Source organism: Taudactylus pleione, unplaced genomic scaffold (assembly GCF_031769625.1).
Source record: "Taudactylus pleione unplaced genomic scaffold, aTauple2 ptg001203l, whole genome shotgun sequence".
NCBI classification, from domain to species: Eukaryota; Metazoa; Chordata; class Amphibia; order Anura; family Myobatrachidae; genus Taudactylus; species Taudactylus pleione.
This window is the reverse complement of record NW_028285604.1, coordinates 180,366-200,548: the sequence shown is the minus strand read 5'-3', so window position 1 is coordinate 200,548 and position 20,183 is coordinate 180,366. Positions and strand designations below refer to the sequence as shown.

Sequence of the window (20,183 nt, the reverse complement as noted above, 5' to 3'; positions counted from 1 at the left end):
ACATAGCATGTTCTACACACTAATCACTGCTTTATACATTACTACATAGCATGTTCTACACACTACTCACTGCTTTATACATTACTACATAGCATGTTCTACACACTACTCACTGCTTCATACATTACTACATAGAATGTTCTACACACTACTCACTGCTTCATACATTACTACATAGCATGTTCTACACACTACTCACTGCTTCATGTGGTTTATACATTACTACATAGCATGTTCTACACACTACTCACTGCTTTATACATTACTACATAGCATGTTCTACACACTACTCACTGCTTTATACATTACTACATAGCATGTTCTAAACTACTCACTGCTTCATGAGCTTTATACATTACTACATAGCATGTTCTACACACTACTCACCGCTTTATACTTTACTACATAGCATGTTCTACACACTACTCACTGCTTTATACATTACTACATATCATGTTCTACACACTACTCACTGCTTTATACATTACTACATAGCATGTTCTAGACACTACTCACTGCTTCATGGGCTTTATACATTGCTACATAGCATGTTCTACACACTACTCACTGCTTTATACATTACTACATAGCATGTTCTACACACTACTCACTGCTTCATGGGCTTTATACATTACTACATAGCATGTTCTACACACTACTCACTGCTTCATGGGCTTTATACATTACTACATAGCATGTTCTACACACTACTCACTGCTTTATACATTACTACATAGCATGTTCTACACACTACTCACTGCTTCATGTGCTTTATACATTACTACATAGCATGTTCTACACACTACTCACTGCTTCATGGGCTTTATACATTACTACATAGCATGTTCTACACACTACTCACTGCTTCATGGGCTTTATACATTACTACATAGCATGTTCTACACACTACTCACTGCTTTATACATTACTACATAGCATGTTCTACACACTACTCACTGCTTCATGGGCTTTATACATTACTACATAGCATGTTCTACACACTACTCACTGCTTTATACATTACTACATAGCATGTTCTACACACTACTCACTGCTTCATGGGCTTTATACATTACTACATAGCATGTTCTACACACTAATCACTGCTTTATACATTACTACATAGCATGTTCTACACACTACTCACTGCTTCGTGGGCTTTATACATTACTACATAGCATGTTCTACACACTACTCACTGCTTCATGGGCTTTATACATTACTACATAGCATGTTCTACACACTAATCACTGCTTTATACATTACTCTCTGCTTCGTGGGCTTTATACATTACTACATAGCATGTTCTACACACTACTCACTGCTTCATGGGCTTTATACATTACTACATAGCATGTTCTACACACTACTCACTGCTTTATACATTACTACATAGCATGTTCTACACACTACTCACTGCTTCATGGGCTTTATACATTACTACATAGCATGTTCTACACACTAATCACTGCTTTATACATTACTACATAGCATGTTCTACACACTACTCACTGCTTCATGGGCTTTATACATTACTACATAGCATGTTCTACACACTAATCACTGCTTTATACATTACTCTCTGCTTCGTGGGCTTTATACATTACTACATAGCATGTTCTACACACTACTCACTGCTTTATACATTACTACATGGCATGTTCTACACACTACTCACTGCTTCATGGGCTTTATACATGTCTCATTTATTTATTAGTTTTACAGCATGTTTTGTTGTATTTCACAGGCTGCATTGGCTTTCAGTGGTGTCGTTTATGCAGTTGCATATCGCTCGATGCGCGGCATGGCCCAAGCATCCTTCTCTGAAGATGGAAACCTGCTAGATGGAGGAATAGATCTGAACATGGAGCAAGGAATGGCTGAGTGAGTGTGTGACCGGTATGCACTTACATATAGGCCTTCCTCCCACTCTGCATAGCACCATCTTGGAACTGTGGTGGCTGTCCAGCTTAAGGTTTGGGCAAAGTTGGTTTTCTAGATCCTCTCATCCAAGTGGTGTGTGTTGCCATTGTAGTGAAACCTCAGCTGCAAAGTGAGTATGATAGCTGATGGATCGTAAACAATTCTTCTGTAGTTAATCACCAGCCAACGCTCCTTTATTGTGTGTCAGACCCTTGTAATACAGAGTACTCTGGAGATAGAATCAACACGCCACCAGCTTTGTGTTGAAGAATCTTCTGACTATAATTACGTGTCATACAATAATATAAAGCATAGTGTTCTCACATTTGCAACATCTGAGTATTTTCACACTACATCTTAATACAGCGGTCATTGTTAATGTAATGAATACTATTATCTATACACGAGGGAGTGAACTGTAAGGGAGGTGAGCACACAATCTATACATGCTACTATCTTGTCTGACAAACATCTGCACATTCCAAAGCTTCAGAATCTTGAAGGGTAGCAAAAATCTCTCTCTATAATATTCTGTAATTCAAAGCTTATGATTAATTTTACAGGCACAGACCATCCATCTTGTTACAAAATGGAGTCTGTGTGGATAGCTTAATAACAGATTTATCATAGCCTAGTCTAGAAGTTGACATCTTATTAATGAAAAGCATTGATTCGCTTATATTCCAATTTCTCTGTCCTCCTTTCTGGAAGACCGTGCTTGTCTCGGGGTGGTGCAGCTTGGAGTAGGCACTTCTGCATTCTAAAATCTGTTTGGAACTGTCTGCTTCCTCTATACACTGCACCAATGTACTGTCCAGTCACAGCTTCATGTTTATACATGTGACCTGGTTCCAGTCCCAAGCCAGCTTCCCTACGTGGACAAAATAGCGCTTAATCCTCGTGCAGCGTTGCCATATTTATGTCTATCTATAGGTTAAAAGCACCAATTTCAAATGTTTTACCAGTGCTAGGCACCATGGACTGTAAATGTATATGTTATGTGTTTTGCCATGTTATATTGAATGCGATGTGTGCTATAGTGGAAATGCATTTTTTAATGTATAGCCTATGCAGTTATAGGAATGTGTTTCGGAATTGCCATAGGAAGTGAACAAGTCTTTTCTTTTAAATGCACACTAGGGAGTCTCCTGAGTGTCTCTATGTAAAATGTCCAGTAGGTTCCGGTAAAAGTTTGGTTTTTAAGAAATCCTCATTGTGGAACTTCCGAAGAAGGTGTTGAAATTATGATTAAGCCAAACTGTTTTGATAGATGATATATAAATAATAAAAAGCTGAATGCAATTTACCAGTTCCTGTGAAATATAACCTATATCAGTTTGTATTTTAGTAAAGACAAACTGTTTCGAGTGGTATATGTATGAAAGGAAGGAGGTAATTTGGTTAGCGCCTCTGAAATGTAAGATGTATTTATGGTTAAGGGACACAGTGAGTTTACCCCCTGTGGTACTGTGTAAGAATGGGTTAAAAAGGGGCCCGCAAGCCCCAAAGGGTAGATATCCTCTCTGGATAGTAGAATATTTCTGTAACACCTGTTTGCTGTGAAATGGTCCCTAGCACCTCTTTAGAAGTCTTTTTAAAGACTTTTGAGCAATACACTTCTTGCATCTGAGACGACGCATCTACTTGTATAATGTGACCTACACCGCTGTTCCGTCCTTCGGCTGTTCTGGATTGAGTCCAGTTTTTCCAAGCTGAAGCCCTCTGCCAGCTAGCCTGCAGGGATGGGTCCATTGTGAGGGACCAGTGGAAGTTACCCGACACTATCCAGGAAGTGCTGCAGCAGCAGTCCCACACATACCCAGTAGTAAGCGGTTCCTGGTCCTGACATAGGAGCCTGGGTTGGAAGTAAGCAGCTCCAAAGGCTGGTAGGAGGAGCTTGGTAGTGGCAGCAAACTACATACCCACTGCGCCATGTGCTTAGTAATAGGTGGTTATTGGTGGTGGTAGTAGTCCAAGATCTGTCACAAAACATTTTAAAGTTTACACCCACAAGAATACAATAATCAATATAATTGGGAGACATGACCAGTGTACAGGAGGACAGAAGTATTAACACAAAGCATGCTTAATAAGCAAATTAAAAGGATAAGAAAAGTGGCAGAACGAGCAAACACAGAACATATAAAATATAATACAAAATGTGCGGCACTGTGACTCCAAACAGAGCATTTCCATTAGGTAGCACAATTGGGATAAATTCACTATAAAGAAATAAAAGCAGGAGAATAATATCACACATAATACATAAACCCCCTTACAATATAGTACTAGTAAAGCGGGTACCCAAAGGCGCCATTCATGCTCATGCAGCACAATACCAGGAGAACAGTGAGGAGCATTGTGACAAATATCTCTTCTCTAGGAAAAGGAACAGGGCAACGTACCCATACCCCAGCACTTGGCAATAGACAGAGCCGTTCTGAGGTCACCCTGCCTACATAAGGCGAGCGCGTTTCAAACGAATATCAGAATAATAGCGATAAACTAACAATATATGCCCTAATCCTCTCCAAGACATGGATAAAAACAGATCTAATAATGAACAACCACCCCCCAGTTCACCCCACCCTGTATGACCCCCAAGTTACAGCATACCTGAGTCCCCTAACAAAACAAAAGCCCCCAACTACACTACCTAACCCCCCAGCACAGAAGTGAGGGCAACTGTACCTGTTAACCTAAGGCAATAATACTCCCAGCCCAGGATCAATGGAGGAGACTCCCAGAAATAATAGATCCTTCTAACCAACTAGAGAAATTAGACAAAAAACAGAGTATACTGTGATGGATCAGACACTGTAGATCAGGGGTTCCCAACCACAGTCCTCAAGGCACACTAACAATCCAGGTTTTAGGGATAGCCATACTTGAGCACAAGTGCCTTAATTAGTACCTCAGTTATTTTGCTTTAACCGTCTGTGCACAATCATGGATATAACTAAAACCAGGACTGTTAGTGTGCCTTGAGGACTGAGGTTTGGAATCTATGCTGTAGACAATTGAAGAACACTGAATGAGAAAAATAGATAAACAAGATATAATAGTCGTAATAATTAAATCATCAAACAGAATGTAAGTGTGTACATATAACCGATTATTAAGAAAACAGAGTATAAAGCAAACTTGGGTGATACTGATTATACAAAGAGATATACAGATATAGACCACTAAGGCACTAAAGCCACGTATCCACTTGCAGATATAAATGAGCGATTGAACGATAACTACATCGTTATCGTTCAATCGCTCATTAATTGAGCAGTTTAACGTCGGAAGCAACCAGTGATGTGCACTCCCGTTGGTCCTTTCCGACATCATCGCCTGAACATGACGGCCAATCTGCTGATAACGACAGATTGCCCATGTTCAGGGATGAGGGAGGGTGCCTACACTGAGAGACATATCATTCACTGTCAGCACTACAGGGGATGAGGGAGGGTGCCTACACTGAGAGACATATCGTTCACTCTCAGCACTACAGGGGATGAGGGAGGGTGCCTACACAGAGATATATCATTCACTGTCAGCACTGCAGGTGATGAGGGAGGGTGACTACACTGAGAGATATATCGTTCACTGTCAGCACTACAGGGGATGAGGGAGGGTGCCTATACTGAGATATATCGTTCACTGTCAGCACTACAGGGGATGAGGGAGGGTGCCTACACTGAGAGATATATCGTTCACTGTCAGCACTACAGGGGATGAGGGAGGGTGTCTACACTGAGAGATATATCGTTCACTGTCAGCACTACAGGGCATGAGGGAGGGTGTCTACACTGAGAGACATATCGTTCACTGTCAGCACTACAGGGGATGAGGGAGGGTTACTACACTGAGAGATATATCGTTCACTGTCAGCACTACAGGGGATGAGGGAGGGTGTCTACACTGAGAGACATATCGTTCACTGTCAGCACTACAGGGGATGAGGGAGGGTGCCTACACTGAGAGACATATCATTCACTGTCAGCACTACAGGGGATGAGGGAGGGTGACTACACTGAGAGATATATCATTCACTGTCAGCACTACAGGGGATGAGGGAGGGTGCCTACACTGAGAGACATATCGTTCACTGTCAGCATTACAGAGGATGAGGGAGGGTGCCTACACTGAGAGATATATCATTCACTGTCAGCACTACAGGGGATGAGGGAGGGTGCCTACACTGAGAGATATATTGTTCACTGTCAGCACTACAGGGGATGAGGGAGGGTGACTACACTGAGAGATATATCATTCACTGTCAGCACTACAGGGGATGAGGGAGGGTGTCTACACTGAGAGATATATCGTTCACTGTCAGCACTACAGGGGATGAGGGAGGGTGCCTACACTGAGAGATATATCGTTCACTGTCAGCACTACAGGGGATGAGGTAGGGTGTCTACACTGAGAGACATATCATTCACTGTCAGCACTACAGGGGATGAGGGAGGGTGCCTACACTGAGAGACATATCGTTCACTGTCAGCACTACAGGGGATGAGGAACGACTGTACGATTTACAATGCTGTAATCATACTGTCAGTCCACTATCTGCAAGTGGATACGCACCTTAACAATTGCTATTGTAATCACAACGGATAATCAAGTCACATTTGAAACAGATTCTGACCAGTTTAGCAGCTGTTCCTATAAAACTTCTGTATATAATAAGAAAGCGAAAATTAAAGGGGAATTGCGCTCCACTGGGCAGTTTTATATTCAATTTAGATATATGTGCAGTTCATAAAAAGAACAAATAATAATATATATTAAAAATATTTAATAAAAACTTAAATGGTACAAACACACTTAAATGGTACATAATAGAACAAAACACCGGTGGTGTAGACATTAGCTGGGCACATGTACAGTTGCTTGTCCAAAATATCCTGAGTCAGAGGCGGCTATCGGTCAAGCACACGCCAGCAGCTAGTAAAGCTGTGTGCTCACAGCGGTTCAACTGCACAGCTGCTGGCAGGCAGTGGAGAATGACCGGGAGTACCACGGGAATGGAGCAATAATAGTGGTGTGCCGTGTCTGTGCTAACGCTGTGAGGTCTGGGCCCCATGTGAATTAAAGTGCAAGGCTTGCTGTCCGAATAAAGCACAGGTTCTCAAATTCGGTCCTTGGGACCCCAAACAGTGCATGTTTTCCAGGTCTCCTCACAGAATCACAAGTGAAATAATTATCTCCACCAAAGGAACTTTTCAAATGTGTCAGTGAGTAATGAATGCACTTGTGCGACTGCTGGGTGACCTGGAAAACATGAACAGTGTGGGGGTCCTGAGGACCAAGTTTGAGAACCTCTGGAGTAGAGTATAGGGGAGGATAGCTGTGCTGAACAAGCCGAGGATTTGGGGGGGAGCTCTGCAGGGCGAGCGGAGAATGTTGGGGAAAACAAAGCTGTGGCGAGCAGAGGATAGGTGGAGGGGAACTGTGGCGGAAGAGCAGAGAATCGGTGGGGGAAAGCTGTGCTAGGCAAGCGGATGATAGGTGTGCTGAGCAAGTGGAGGATGGAGGGGGGTTGTGCCGGGCAAGTGGAGGATAGGTGTGCTGGGCAAGCAGAGGTTGTGTCGGACAAGTGGAGGATAGCTGTGCTGGGCGAGCTGAAGATGGAGGAGGGAAAGCTGTGCCCAGTGAGTGGAGGATAACAGTGCTAGGTAAGCGTTGGATAGCTGTACTGGGCAAGCGGAGGATAGGGGTAGGGGGTTTGAAGCTGGGCCGGACAAGTGGAGGAATTGTGGCGGGCAAGTGGTGGATAGCTGTGCCAGGCAACCAGAGAATAGGAGGGGGAAGAATCTGTGCCGCGCGAGTGGAGGATAGCTGTGCCAAGAGAGCGGAGGACGGGATGGGTTTGGGGGTGGGGGGGGTGCAGGGTGAGTGGAGAATAGCTGTGTCGGGCAAGCAGAGGATGAGGGGGGGAGCTGTGACAGATGAGTGTATAGGTGGGGGAGAAGCTGTGCCGGGTGAGCGAAGGATGGGGGGGGAGCTGTGCCGGGTGAGTGGAGGCTAGATTGGGGGAAGCTGTGCCAGGTGAGTGAGTGAAGGATAGGTATGCTGGGCAAGCGGAAGATGGGGGTACCTGTGGTGGGCGAGTGGAGGATAGCTGTCCCAGGTGAGCGGTGGATAGCTGTGGTGGGCGGGTGGACGATAGGGGTGGGGTGGAAGCTGGGCCAGGTGAGCAGAGGATAGTGGGTCAGGCGCTGTGCTAGGCGAGCAGAAGGATAGCTGTGCAGGGCGAGCGGAGTATAGGGGGGGAAGCGGTGCCGGGTCAGCGGTGGATTTGTGGGGTTACAATGCCGGGAAGGCTCTGTGGGGCAAGCAGAGTATACTGGAGAAAGTTGTGCCGGAACAGGGCAAGTGTTTAGATAGCTGGGCAAGTGTAGGATTGGAAGGAAGCTGTGCAGAGGATAGATGGGGGAGCTGTGGTGTGTGAGCGGTGGATAGCTGTGCCAAGCGAGCGAAGAATGGGGGGGGAGCTGTGTAGGGCTAGCGGAGGATTGGGGAAGGATGGGAGGAGAGATGTAACAAACGAGCGAAGGATGGGGGGGAGCTCTGTAGGGCTAGCGGAGGATTGGGGAAGGATGGTAGCTGTGTAGGGCTAGTGGAGGATTGGTAAAGGATGGGAGGAGAGCTGTGGCGAGCGGAGAATGGGAGGGGGGAGCTGTGTAGGGCTAGTGGAGGATTGGGGAAGGATGGGCGGAGAGCTGTGGCGAGCGGAGGATGGGAGGGGAGCTGTGTAGGGCTAGTGGAGGATTGGGGAAGGATGGGAGAAGAGCTGTGGCGAGCGGAGGATGGGAGGGGAGCTGTGGAGGATTGGGGAAGGATGGGAGGAGAGCTGTGGCAAGCAGAGGATGGGGGGGAGCTGTGTAGGGCTAGTGGAGGATTGGGGAAGGATGGGAGGAGAACTGTGGCGAGTGGAGAATGGGAGGGGGGAGCTGTGTAGGGCTAGTGGAGGATTGGGGAAGGATGGGCGGAGAGCTGTGGCGAGCGGAGGATGGGAGGGGAGCTGTGTAGGGCTAGTGGAGGATTGGGGAAGGATGGGAGGAGAGCTGTGGCGAGCGGAGGATGGGAGGGGAGCTGTGGAGGATTGGGGAAGGATGGGAGGAGAGCTGTGGCAAGCAGAGGATGGGGGGGCTGTGTAGGGCTAGTGGAGGATTGGGGAAGGATGGGAGGAGAGATGTGGCGAGCGGAGGATGGGGGGAGCTGTGTAGGGCTAGTGGAAGATTGGGGAAGGATGGGAGGAGAGCTGTGGCGAGCGGAGGATGGGGGGGGAGCTATGTAGGGCTAGTGGAGGATTGGGGAAGGATGGGAGGAGAGCTGTGGCGAGCGGAGGATGGGGGTGAGCTGTGTAGGGCTAGTGGAGGATTGGGGAAGGATGGGAGGAGAGCTGTGGCGAGCGGAGGATAGAGGGAGCTGTGTAGAGCTAGAGGAGGATTGGGGAAGGATGGGAGGAGAGCTGTGGCAAGCGGAGGATGGGAGGGGGAGCTGTGTAGGGCTAGTGGAGGATTGGGAAAGGATGGGAGGTGAGCGGAGGATGGGGGGAGCTGTGTAGGGTTAGTGGAGGATTGGGGAAGGATGGGAGGAGAGCTGTGGCGAGCGGAGGATGGGAGGGGAGCTGTGTAGGGCTAATGGAGGATTGGGGAAGGATGGGAGGAGAGCTGTGGCGAGTGGAGGATGGGGGGAGCTATGTAGGGATAGTGGAGGATTGGGGAAACTGTGCCGGGGGAAAGGGGGAAGCTGTGCCGGGGGAGCAGAGGGTGGAGAAAATGTCTTAAACACTATCACAAAATGTGATTGGATAATTTATTAAATACATTCTGCAGAGAGAACTTATGAAAGCATCACAAATATTACCAGGCTACTGAACGCAGTTACCACTGTGCAAACCATTTATATAATCTGGTAATAATTTAGTAGTCGTCTTCCCCAGCGGTTACATAGTAGGGTGGTGCAGTGGGCTTTTACCAGCTCATCATTATTCCTGGGAGATGAAACTGAGATTTTGGAATTTGGGACTAAAGCTGGCTGTAGAAGATATGAGGGTTTCATGGGAAGGTGCTGTCATTCCATATATATTCCTGACATATATTTTGGAGACCCAACACTCCAGTGCTCAATCCGATGGGCTCCACATGTCTACAGCCCGAGATCTATTAGATGGATAGATGGATTTGTTCTAAAGGTTTTCATTGTTTATAACCTTCCGTCCTGGTTCCAATAATAATACAAGATATTGGATTATATCCCTTCTGGTTACAATGTAATCCAAACTCCTGCTGCTCTTCTGTGTTTCCTGTTCTGCCACTTTGTACTGTACTGTATGTGCTCAGGTTAAATGATCTCCATCACCCCCTGTATTTTCCTTATCCGGGAAGTAATATGGGCTCTCTGTTGGCCCCAGCCCATAACCACATTGGATTAGTAGTGGAAAATCTTAGTAAAATGAGCTTTAAATCCATTCAGGAAAACACCATCCATCTGTCCTGTCAACACTTAGAAAGTGTCCCTTCTCCTTCTCAATTGTTCTTGTAGCAAAATTTACATAATTTAATTACCTCTTGAATTAAACATTTGTACTGTTCCAATTCTCTGTCTTGTCTGTCTTCATGTAGTTTGAACAAAGTCAGTAAGTTTTAGTATAAACACTGATAATCTTAATTATTCTGTTGCTTAGACATCTGAAGGACGTGGTGCTGCTGACGGCTATAGTCCAGGTTCTGAGCAGCTTCTCCCTGTACGTGTGGTATTTCTGGCTGCTGGTGAGTTGTGTGCTTTGTGTGTTACATATTCCCCTCTGTACCTTACTCATCTCTTACTCATCTAGTGATATTACAAAGTTACCCACCAGGTATGCCCACTGAAATCTCCAGGTCTTGCTTTCAAATACGTTCTGCGCCTGGGAGCGGTAACCATCAGGAGGCATGTACAACGGCCATTTTCATCAGACTGCATCTATCTGTCACTCTTATTGTCCCCATCAAATGACAGCTGAACTTTATGGACAATCTTATATATGGAAGGAGGAAGAGGGCTCTTCCAAAACTGCGCTATTGCAAAATATACCCCAGTACATAACAGCCAGGTTCGGGCAGATCAGGGGGATAGACATGGTGAGAGCAAGTGAAGGAGAGGGGTGCAATCTAATATTTAGAACTTTATAGATTACTTGGAATTTCATCCCATAAGTGTGGAATGGAGGGACACCCCCAGAAGATATGGAAAGTATTACCCAGCCCCATACAAGTAGCCCAGCAGGATTGTGATTGAGCAGGGCATATGGTATGTAACTTGGCCAGGGTAAGGTATCGCCCAGCCCCATACAAGTAGCCCAGCAGGATTGTGATTGAGCAGGGCATATGGTATGTAACTTGGCCAGGGTAAGGTATCGCTGAGCCCCATACAAGTAGCCCAGCAGGATTGTGATTGAGCAGGGCATATGGTATGTAACTTGGCCAGGGTAAGGTATCGCTGAGCCCCATACAAGTAGCCCAGCAGGATTGTGATTGAGCAGGGCATATGGTATGTAACTTGGCCAGGGTAAGGTATCGCCCAGCCCCATACAAGTAGCCCAGCAGGATTGTGATTGAGCAGGGCATATGGTATGTAACTTGGCCAGGGTAAGGTATCGCCCAGCCCCATACAAGTAGCCCAGCAGGATTGTGATTGAGCAGGGCATATGGTATGTAACTTGGCCAGGGTAAGGTATTGCTGAGCCCCATACAAGTAGCCCAGCAGGATTGTGATTGAGCAGGGCATATGGTATGTAACTTGGCCAGGGTAAGGTATCGCTGAGCCCCATACAAGTAGCCCAGCAGGATTGTGATTGAGCAGGGCATATGGTATGTAACTTGGCCAGGGTAAGGTATCGCCCAGCCCCATACAAGTAGCCCAGCAGGATTGTGATTGAGCAGGGCATATGGTATGTAACTTGGCCAGGGTAAGGTATCGCCCAGCCCCATACAAGTAGCCCAGCAGGATTGTGATTGAGCAGGGCATATGGTATGTAACTTGGCCAGGGTAAGGTATCGCCCAGCCCCATACAAGTAGCCCAGCAGGATTGTGATTGAGCAGGGCATATGGTATGTAACTTGGCCAGGGTAAGGTATCGCTGAGCCCCATACAAGTAGCCCAGCAGGATTGTGATTGAGCAGGGCATATGGTATGTAACTTGGCCAGGGTAAGGTATCGCCCAGCCCCATACAAGTAGCCCAGCAGGATTGTGATTGAGCAGGGCATATGGTATGTAACTTGGCCAGGGTAAGGTATCGCTGAGCCCCATACAAGTAGCCCAGCAGGATTGTGATTGAGCAGGGCATATGGTATGTAACTTGGCCAGGGTAAGGTATCGCCCAGCCCCATACAAGTAGCCCAGCAGGATTGTGATTGAGCAGGGCATATGGTATGTAACTTGGCCAGGGTAAGGTATCGCTGAGCCCCATACAAGTAGCCCAGCAGGATTGTGATTGAGCAGGGCATATGGTATGTAACTTGGCCAGGGTAAGGTATCGCTGAGCCCCATACAAGTAGCCCAGCAGGATTGTGATTGAGCAGGGCATATGGTATGTAACTTGGCCAGGGTACGGTATCGCCCAGCCCCATACAAGTAGCCCAGCAGGATTGTGATTGAGCAGGGCATATGGTATGTAACTTGGCCAGGGTAAGGTATCGCTGAGCCCCATACAAGTAGCCCAGCAGGATTGTGATTGAGCAGGGCATATGGTATGTAACTTGGCCAGGGTAAGGTATCGCCCAGCCCCATACAAGTAGCCCAGCAGGATTGTGATTGAGCAGGGCATATGGTATGTAACTTGGCCAGGGTAAGGTATCGCCCAGCCCCATACAAGTAGCCCAGCAGGATTGTGATTGAGCAGGGCATATGGTATGTAACTTGGCCAGGGTAAGGTATCGCTGAGCCCCATACAAGTAGCCCAGCAGGATTGTGATTGAGCAGGGCATATGGTATGTAACTTGGCCAGGGTAAGGTATCGCTGAGCCCCATACAAGTAGCCCAGCAGGATTGTGATTGAGCAGGGCATATGGTATGTAACTTGGCCAGGGTACGGTATCGCCCAGCCCCATACAAGTAGCCCAGCAGGATTGTGATTGAGCAGGGCATATGGTATGTAACTTGGCCAGGGTAAGGTATCGCTGAGCCCCATACAAGTAGCCCAGCAGGATTGTGATTGAGCAGGGCATATGGTATGTAACTTGGCCAGGGTAAGGTATCGCCCAGCCCCATACAAGTAGCCCAGCAGGATTGTGATTGAGCAGGGCATATGGTATGTAACTTGGCCAGGGTAAGGTATCGCTGAGCCCCATATAAGTAGCCCAGCAGGATTGTGATTGAGCAGGGCATATGGTATGTAACTTGGCCAGGGTAAGGTATCGCCCAGCCCCATACAAGTAGCCCAGCAGGATTGTGATTGAGCAGGGCATATGGTATGTAACTTGGCCAGGGTAAGGTATCGCTGAGCCCCATACAAGTAGCCCAGCAGGATTGTGATTGAGCAGGGCATATGTTATGTAACTTGGCCAGGGTAAGGTATCGCCCAGCCCCATACAAGTAGCCCAGCAGGATTGTGATTGAGCAGGGCATATGGTATGTAACTTGGCCAGGGTAAGGTATCGCTGAGCCCCATACAAGTAGCCCAGCAGGATTGTGATTGAGCAGGGCATATGGTATGTAACTTGGCCAGGGTAAGGTATCGCTGAGCCCCATACAAGTAGCCCAGCAGGATTGTGATTGAGCAGGGCATATGGTATGTAACTTGGCCAGGGTAAGGTATCGCTGGGCCCCATACAAGTAGCCCAGCAGGATTGTGATTGAGCAGGGCATATGGTATGTAACTTGGCCAGGGTAAGGTATCGCCCAGCCCCATACAAGTAGCCCAGCAGGATTGTGATTGAGCAGGGCATATGGTATGTAACTTGGCCAGGGTAAGGTATCGCTGAGCCCCATACAAGTAGCCCAGCAGGATTGTGATTGAGCAGGGCATATGGCATGTAACTTGGCCAGGGTAAGGTATCGCTGAGCCCCATACAAGTAGGCCAGCAGGATTGTGATTGAGCAGGGCATATGGTATGTAACTTGGCCAGGGTAAGGTATCGCCCAGCCCCATACAAGTAGCCCAGCAGGATTGTGATTGAGCAGGGCATATGGTATGTAACTTAGCCAGGGTAAGGTATCGCTGAGCCCCATACAAGTAGCCCAGCAGGATTGTGATTGAGCAGGGCATATGGTATGTAACTTGGCCAGGGTAAGGTATCGCCCAGCCCCATACAAGTAGCCCAGCAGGATTGTGATTGAGCAGGGCATATGGTATGTAACTTAGCCAGGGTAAGGTATCGCCCAGCCCCATACAAGTAGCCCAGCAGGATTGTGATTGAGCAGGGCATATGGTATGTAACTTGGCCAGGGTAAGGTATCGCTGAGCCCCATACAAGTAGCCCAGCAGGATTGTGATTGAGCAGGGCATATGGTATGTAACTTGGCCAGGGTAAGGTATCGCTGAGCCCCATACAAGTAGCCCAGCAGGATTGTGATTGAGCAGGGCATATGGTATGTAACTTGGCCAGGGTACGGTATCGCCCAGCCCCATACAAGTAGCCCAGCAGGATTGTGATTGAGCAGGGCATATGGTATGTAACTTAGCCAGGGTAAGGTATCGCTGAGCCCCATACAAGTAGCCCAGCAGGATTGTGATTGAGCAGGGCATATGGTATGTAACTTGGCCAGGGTAAGGTATCGCTGAGCCCCATACAAGTAGCCCAGCAGGATTGTGATTGAGCAGGGCATATGGTATGTAACTTGGCCAGGGTAAGGTATCGCTGAGCCCCATACAAGTAGCCCAGCAGGATTGTGATTGAGCAGGGCATATGGTATGTAACTTGGCCAGGGTAAGGTATCGCCCAGCCCCATACAAGTAGCCCAGCAGGATTGTGATTGAGCAGGGCATATGGTATGTAACTTGGCCAGGGTAAGGTATCGCTGAGCCCCATACAAGTAGCCCAGCAGGATTGTGATTGAGCAGGGCATATGGTATGTAACTTGTCCAGGGTAAGGTATCGCTGAGCCCCATATAAGTAGCCCAGCAGGATTGTGATTGAGCAGGGCATATGGTATGTAACTTGGCCAGGGTAAGGTATCGCCCAGCCCCATACAAGTAGCCCAGCAGGATTGTGATTGAGCAGGGCATATGGTATGTAACTTGGCCAGGGTAAGGTATCGCTGAGCCCCATACAAGTAGCCCAGCAGGATTGTGATTGAGCAGGGCATATGTTATGTAACTTGGCCAGGGTAAGGTATCGCCCAGCCCCATACAAGTAGCCCAGCAGGATTGTGATTGAGCAGGGCATATGGTATGTAACTTGGCCAGGGTAAGGTATCGCTGAGCCCCATACAAGTAGCCCAGCAGGATTGTGATTGAGCAGGGCATATGGTATGTAACTTGGCCAGGGTAAGGTATCGCTGAGCCCCATACAAGTAGCCCAGCAGGATTGTGATTGAGCAGGGCATATGGTATGTAACTTGGCCAGGGTAAGGTATCGCCCAGCCCCATACAAGTAGCCCAGCAGGATTGTGATTGAGCAGGGCATATGGTATGTAACTTAGCCAGGGTAAGGTATCGCTGAGCCCCATACAAGTAGCCCAGCAGGATTGTGATTGAGCAGGGCATATGGTATGTAACTTGGCCAGGGTAAGGTATCGCCCAGCCCCATACAAGTAGCCCAGCAGGATTGTGATTGAGCAGGGCATATGGTATGTAACTTAGCCAGGGTAAGGTATCGCCCAGCCCCATACAAGTAGCCCAGCAGGATTGTGATTGAGCAGGGCATATGGTATGTAACTTGGCCAGGGTAAGGTATCGCTGAGCCCCATACAAGTAGCCCAGCAGGATTGTGATTGAGCAGGGCATATGGTATGTAACTTGGCCAGGGTAAGGTATCGCCCAGCCCCATACAAGTAGCCCAGCAGGATTGTGATTGAGCAGGGCATATATGGTATGTAACTTGGCCAGGGTAAGGTATCGCCCAGCCCCATACAAGTAGCCCAGCAGGATTGTGATTGAGCAGGGCATATGGTATGTAACTTGGCCAGGGTAAGGTATCGCTGAGCCCCATACAAGTAGCCCAGCAGGATTGTGATTGAGCAGGGCATATGGTATGTAACTTGGCCAGGGTAAGGTATCGCCCAGCCCCATACAAGTAGCCCAGCAGGATTGTGATTGAGCAGGGCATATGGTATGTAACTTGGCCAGGGTAAGGTATCGCTGAGCCCCATACAAGTAGCCCAGCAGGATTGTGATTGAGCAGGGCATATGGTATGTAACTTGGCCAGGGTAAGGTATCGCTGAGCCCCATACAAGTAGCCCAGCAGGATTGTGATTGAGCAGGGCATATGGTATGTAACTTGGCCAGGGTAAGGTATCGCTGGGCCCCATACAAGTAGCCCAGCAGGATTGTGATTGAGCAGGGCATATGGTATGTAACTTGGCCAGGGTAAGGTATCGCTGAGCCCCATACAAGTAGCCCAGCAGGATTGTGATTGAGCAGGGCATATGGTATGTAACTTGGCCAGGGTAAGGTATCGCTGAGCCCCATACAAGTAGCCCAGCAGGATTGTGATTGAGCAGGGCATATGGCATGTAACTTGGCCAGGGTAAGGTATCGCTGAGCCCCATACAAGTAGCCCAGCAGGATTGTGATTGAGCAGGGCATATGGTATGTAACTTGGCCAGGGTAAGGTATCGCCCAGCCCCATACAATTAGCCCTGCAGGATTGTGATTGAGCAGGGCATAAGGTATGTAACTTGGCCAGGGTAAGGTATCGCTGAGCCCCATACAAGTAGCCCAGCAGGATTGTGATTGAGCAGGGCATATGGTATGTAACTTGGCCAGGGTAAGGTATCGCTGAGCCCCATACAAGTAGCCCAGCAGGATTGTGATTGAGCAGGCCATATGGTATATAACTTGGCCAGGGTAAGGTACAAGCAGTTCTAAGTAATAATAACATTGAGATAGCTGATGAGGAGTTAGAGAAATGGATTTCCATTTCTGTGGTGTTAAAGAAGATTAGAGGACAGGCTCCCATAAAAGATTAGTTTTTTTGTTTGCAGAACTATCACAGACACAACGGGAAAATAAACCCCCCCCCCCCTCCACCCCCACCTTAAAATTACCAAAAATCTCTTTTCAAAGAGATTAAGGTATGTGCGGAGGTAGACCTTCACTGAGCAAATCCCGCAATGTCTAATGAGATAACATGTAAGCCATTCACTAGAGGGAAGATGATATTGAGACTGCAGATGGTAGAAGGGGTTAAAGTACTTCTACACAGTATATCCACAACACATAATCCTGCCCTAACCCTCAGGTCCTAATTTAAGTGAGGTAGTCTAGGACAGCTTTAGACGCATCTGGGGAAAGGGGGCACAGCTGGTGGTGTGTCCAAAGCAGGTCACTAACAGTGCAGAGTTTGTGTGTACTTTGGTGTAGACACAGTAACGTTTGTGCCAGTCGTACATCAGATATAAGCAGATATACTTACACCGCACTATAGAGTAGAGATCTGAATTGATCATAATTGAAGAGGCGAGTAGCTGAAGGTCTTATGACTAGGGATCATAGTAACAATCTTATTTTACATGTTGGTAATCTGTTTACTGATATATTTTGTCGATAAAAGTGCTAGCTCCAATTCTTAAGTCAGCTTTTAGGGGATAATGGTTTAAATATCTCAGTTTCTTCTAAACATAATATAACCCTAACCCTAACCCTTTCACTCACTTTTTCATTGCTCTATTTGTACACAATATAATAATGTAATTAGTGACACAGATACAGGAAGCCACAGACTGAGAGTTATATAGTGGTAGGAGCAGGGTCCCCAGCAGCACAGAATACGGATGTCAGGCGCTTGTCACACAGATACAGGAAGCCACAGACTGAGAATTATATAGTGGTAGGAGCAGGGTCCCTAGCAGCACAGAGTAGTGATATAAGGCTGCTGTCACACTGATACAGGAAGCCACAGACTGAGAATAATATAGTGGTAGGAGCAGGGTCCCCAGCAGCACAAAATACGGATGTCAGGCACTTGTCACACTGATACAGGAAGCCACAGACTGAGAATTATATAGTGGGAGGAGCAGGGTCCCCAGCAGCACAGAATACGAATGTCAGGCACTTGTCACACTGATACAGGAAGCCACAGACTGAGAATTATATAGTGGTAGGAGCAGGGTTCCCAGCAGCACAGAGTAGTGATGTCAGGCTCCCGTCACACTGATACAGGAAGCCACAGACTGAGAATTATATAGTGGTAGGAGCAGGGTCCCTAGCAGCACAGAATACGAATGTCAGGCGCTTGTCACACTGATACAGGAAGCCACAGACTGAGAATTATATAGTGGTAGGAGCAGGGTCCCCAGCAGCACAGAATAGGGATGTCAGGTGCTTGTCACACTGATACAGGAAGCCACAGACTGAGAATTATATAGTGGTAGGAGCAGGGTCCCCAGCAGCACAGAGTAGTGATGTAAGGCTCCTGTCACACTGATATAGGAAGCCACAGACTGAGAGTTATATAGTGGTAGGAGCAGGGTCCCTAGCAGCACAGAATACGGATGTCAGGCACTTGTCACACTGATACAGGAAGCCACAGACTGAGAATTATATAGTGGTAGGAGCAGGGTCCCCAGCAGCACAGAGTAGTGATGTAAGGCTCCTGTCACACTGATACAGGAAGCCACAGACTGAGAATTATATAGTGGTAGGAGCAGGGTCCCTAGCAGCACAAAATACGGATGTCAGGCACTTGTCACACTGATACAGGAAGCAACAGACTGAGAATTATATAGTGGTAGGAGCAGGGTCCCTAGCAGCACAGAATACGAATGTCAGGCGCTTGTCACACAGATACAGGAAGCCACAGACTGACAATTATATAGTGGGAGGAGCAGGGTCCCCAGCAGCACAGAATACGAATGTCAGGCGCTTGTCACACAGATACAGGAAGCCACAGACTGACAATTATATAGTGGGAGGAGCAGGGTCCCCAGCAGCACAGAATACGGATGTCAGGCCCTTGTCACACTGATACAGGAAGCCACAGACTGAGAATTATATAGTGGGAGGAGCAGGGTCCCCAGCAGCACAGAATACGAATTTCAGGCGCTTGTCACACTGATACAGGAAGCCACAGACTGAGAATTATATAGTGGTAGGAGCAGGGTCCCTAGCAGCACAAAATACGGATGTCAGGCACTTGTCACACTGATACAGGAAGCCACAGACTGAGAATTATATAGTGGTAGGAGCAGGGTCCCTAGCAGCACAGAATACGAATGTCAGGCGCTTGTCACACAGATACAGGAAGCCACAGACTGACAATTATATAGTGGGAGGAGCAGGGTCCCCAGCAGCACAGAATACGAATTTCAGGCCCTTGTCACACTGATACAGGAAGTCACAGACTGAGAATTATATAGTGGTAGGAGCAGGGTCCCCAGCAGCACAGAATAGGGATGTCAGGCGCTTGTCACACTAATACAGGAAGCCACAGACTGAGAGTTTTATAGTGGTAGGAGCAGGGTCCCCAGCAGCACAGAGTAGTGATATCAGGCGCTTGTCACACTGATACAGGAAGCCACAGACTGACAATTATATAGTGGTAGGAGCAGGGTCCCCAGCAGCACAGAATACGAATGTCAGGCACTTGTCACACTGATACAGGAAGCCACAGACTGACAATTATATAGTGGTAGGAGCAGGGTCCCCAGCAGCACAGAGTAGTGATGTCAGGCACTTGTCACACTGATACAGGAAGCCACAGACTGAGAATTATATAGTGGTAGGAGCAGGGTCCCCAGCAGCACAGAATACGAATGTCAGGCGCTTGTCACACTGATACAGGAAGCCACAGACTGACAATTATATAGTGGTAGGAGCAGGGTCCCCAGCAGCACAGAATAGGGATGTCAGTCGCTTGTCACACTGATAAAGGAAGCCACAGACTGAGAGTTATATAGTGGTAGGAGCAGGGTCCCTAGCAGCACAGAGTAGTGATATAAGGCTGCTGTCACACTGATACAGGAAGCCACAGACTGAGAATTATATAGTGGTAGGAGCAGGGTCCCCAGCAGCACAGAATAGGGATGTCAGGCGCTTGTCACACTGATACAGGAAGCCACAGACTGAGAATTATATAGTGGGAGGAGCAGGGTCCCCAGCAGCACAGAGTAGTG

At 47.6% G+C, this 20,183-nt stretch overlaps 1 protein-coding gene across 1 annotated transcript in view; it reads left to right on the top strand.

The window, feature by feature from the left end:
• The window catches only part of TMEM208 (transmembrane protein 208), a 71,630-nt gene that overhangs the window by 39,092 nt on the left and 12,355 nt on the right, over window positions 1-20,183 (top strand). Inside the window, exons 4-5 of the mRNA XM_088462352.1 lie at window positions 1,748-1,884; window positions 10,613-10,697. Coding sequence (XP_088318478.1) covers window positions 1,748-1,884; window positions 10,613-10,697 — 222 coding nt within the window. The remainder of the gene's footprint in view (window positions 1-1,747; window positions 1,885-10,612; window positions 10,698-20,183) is intronic.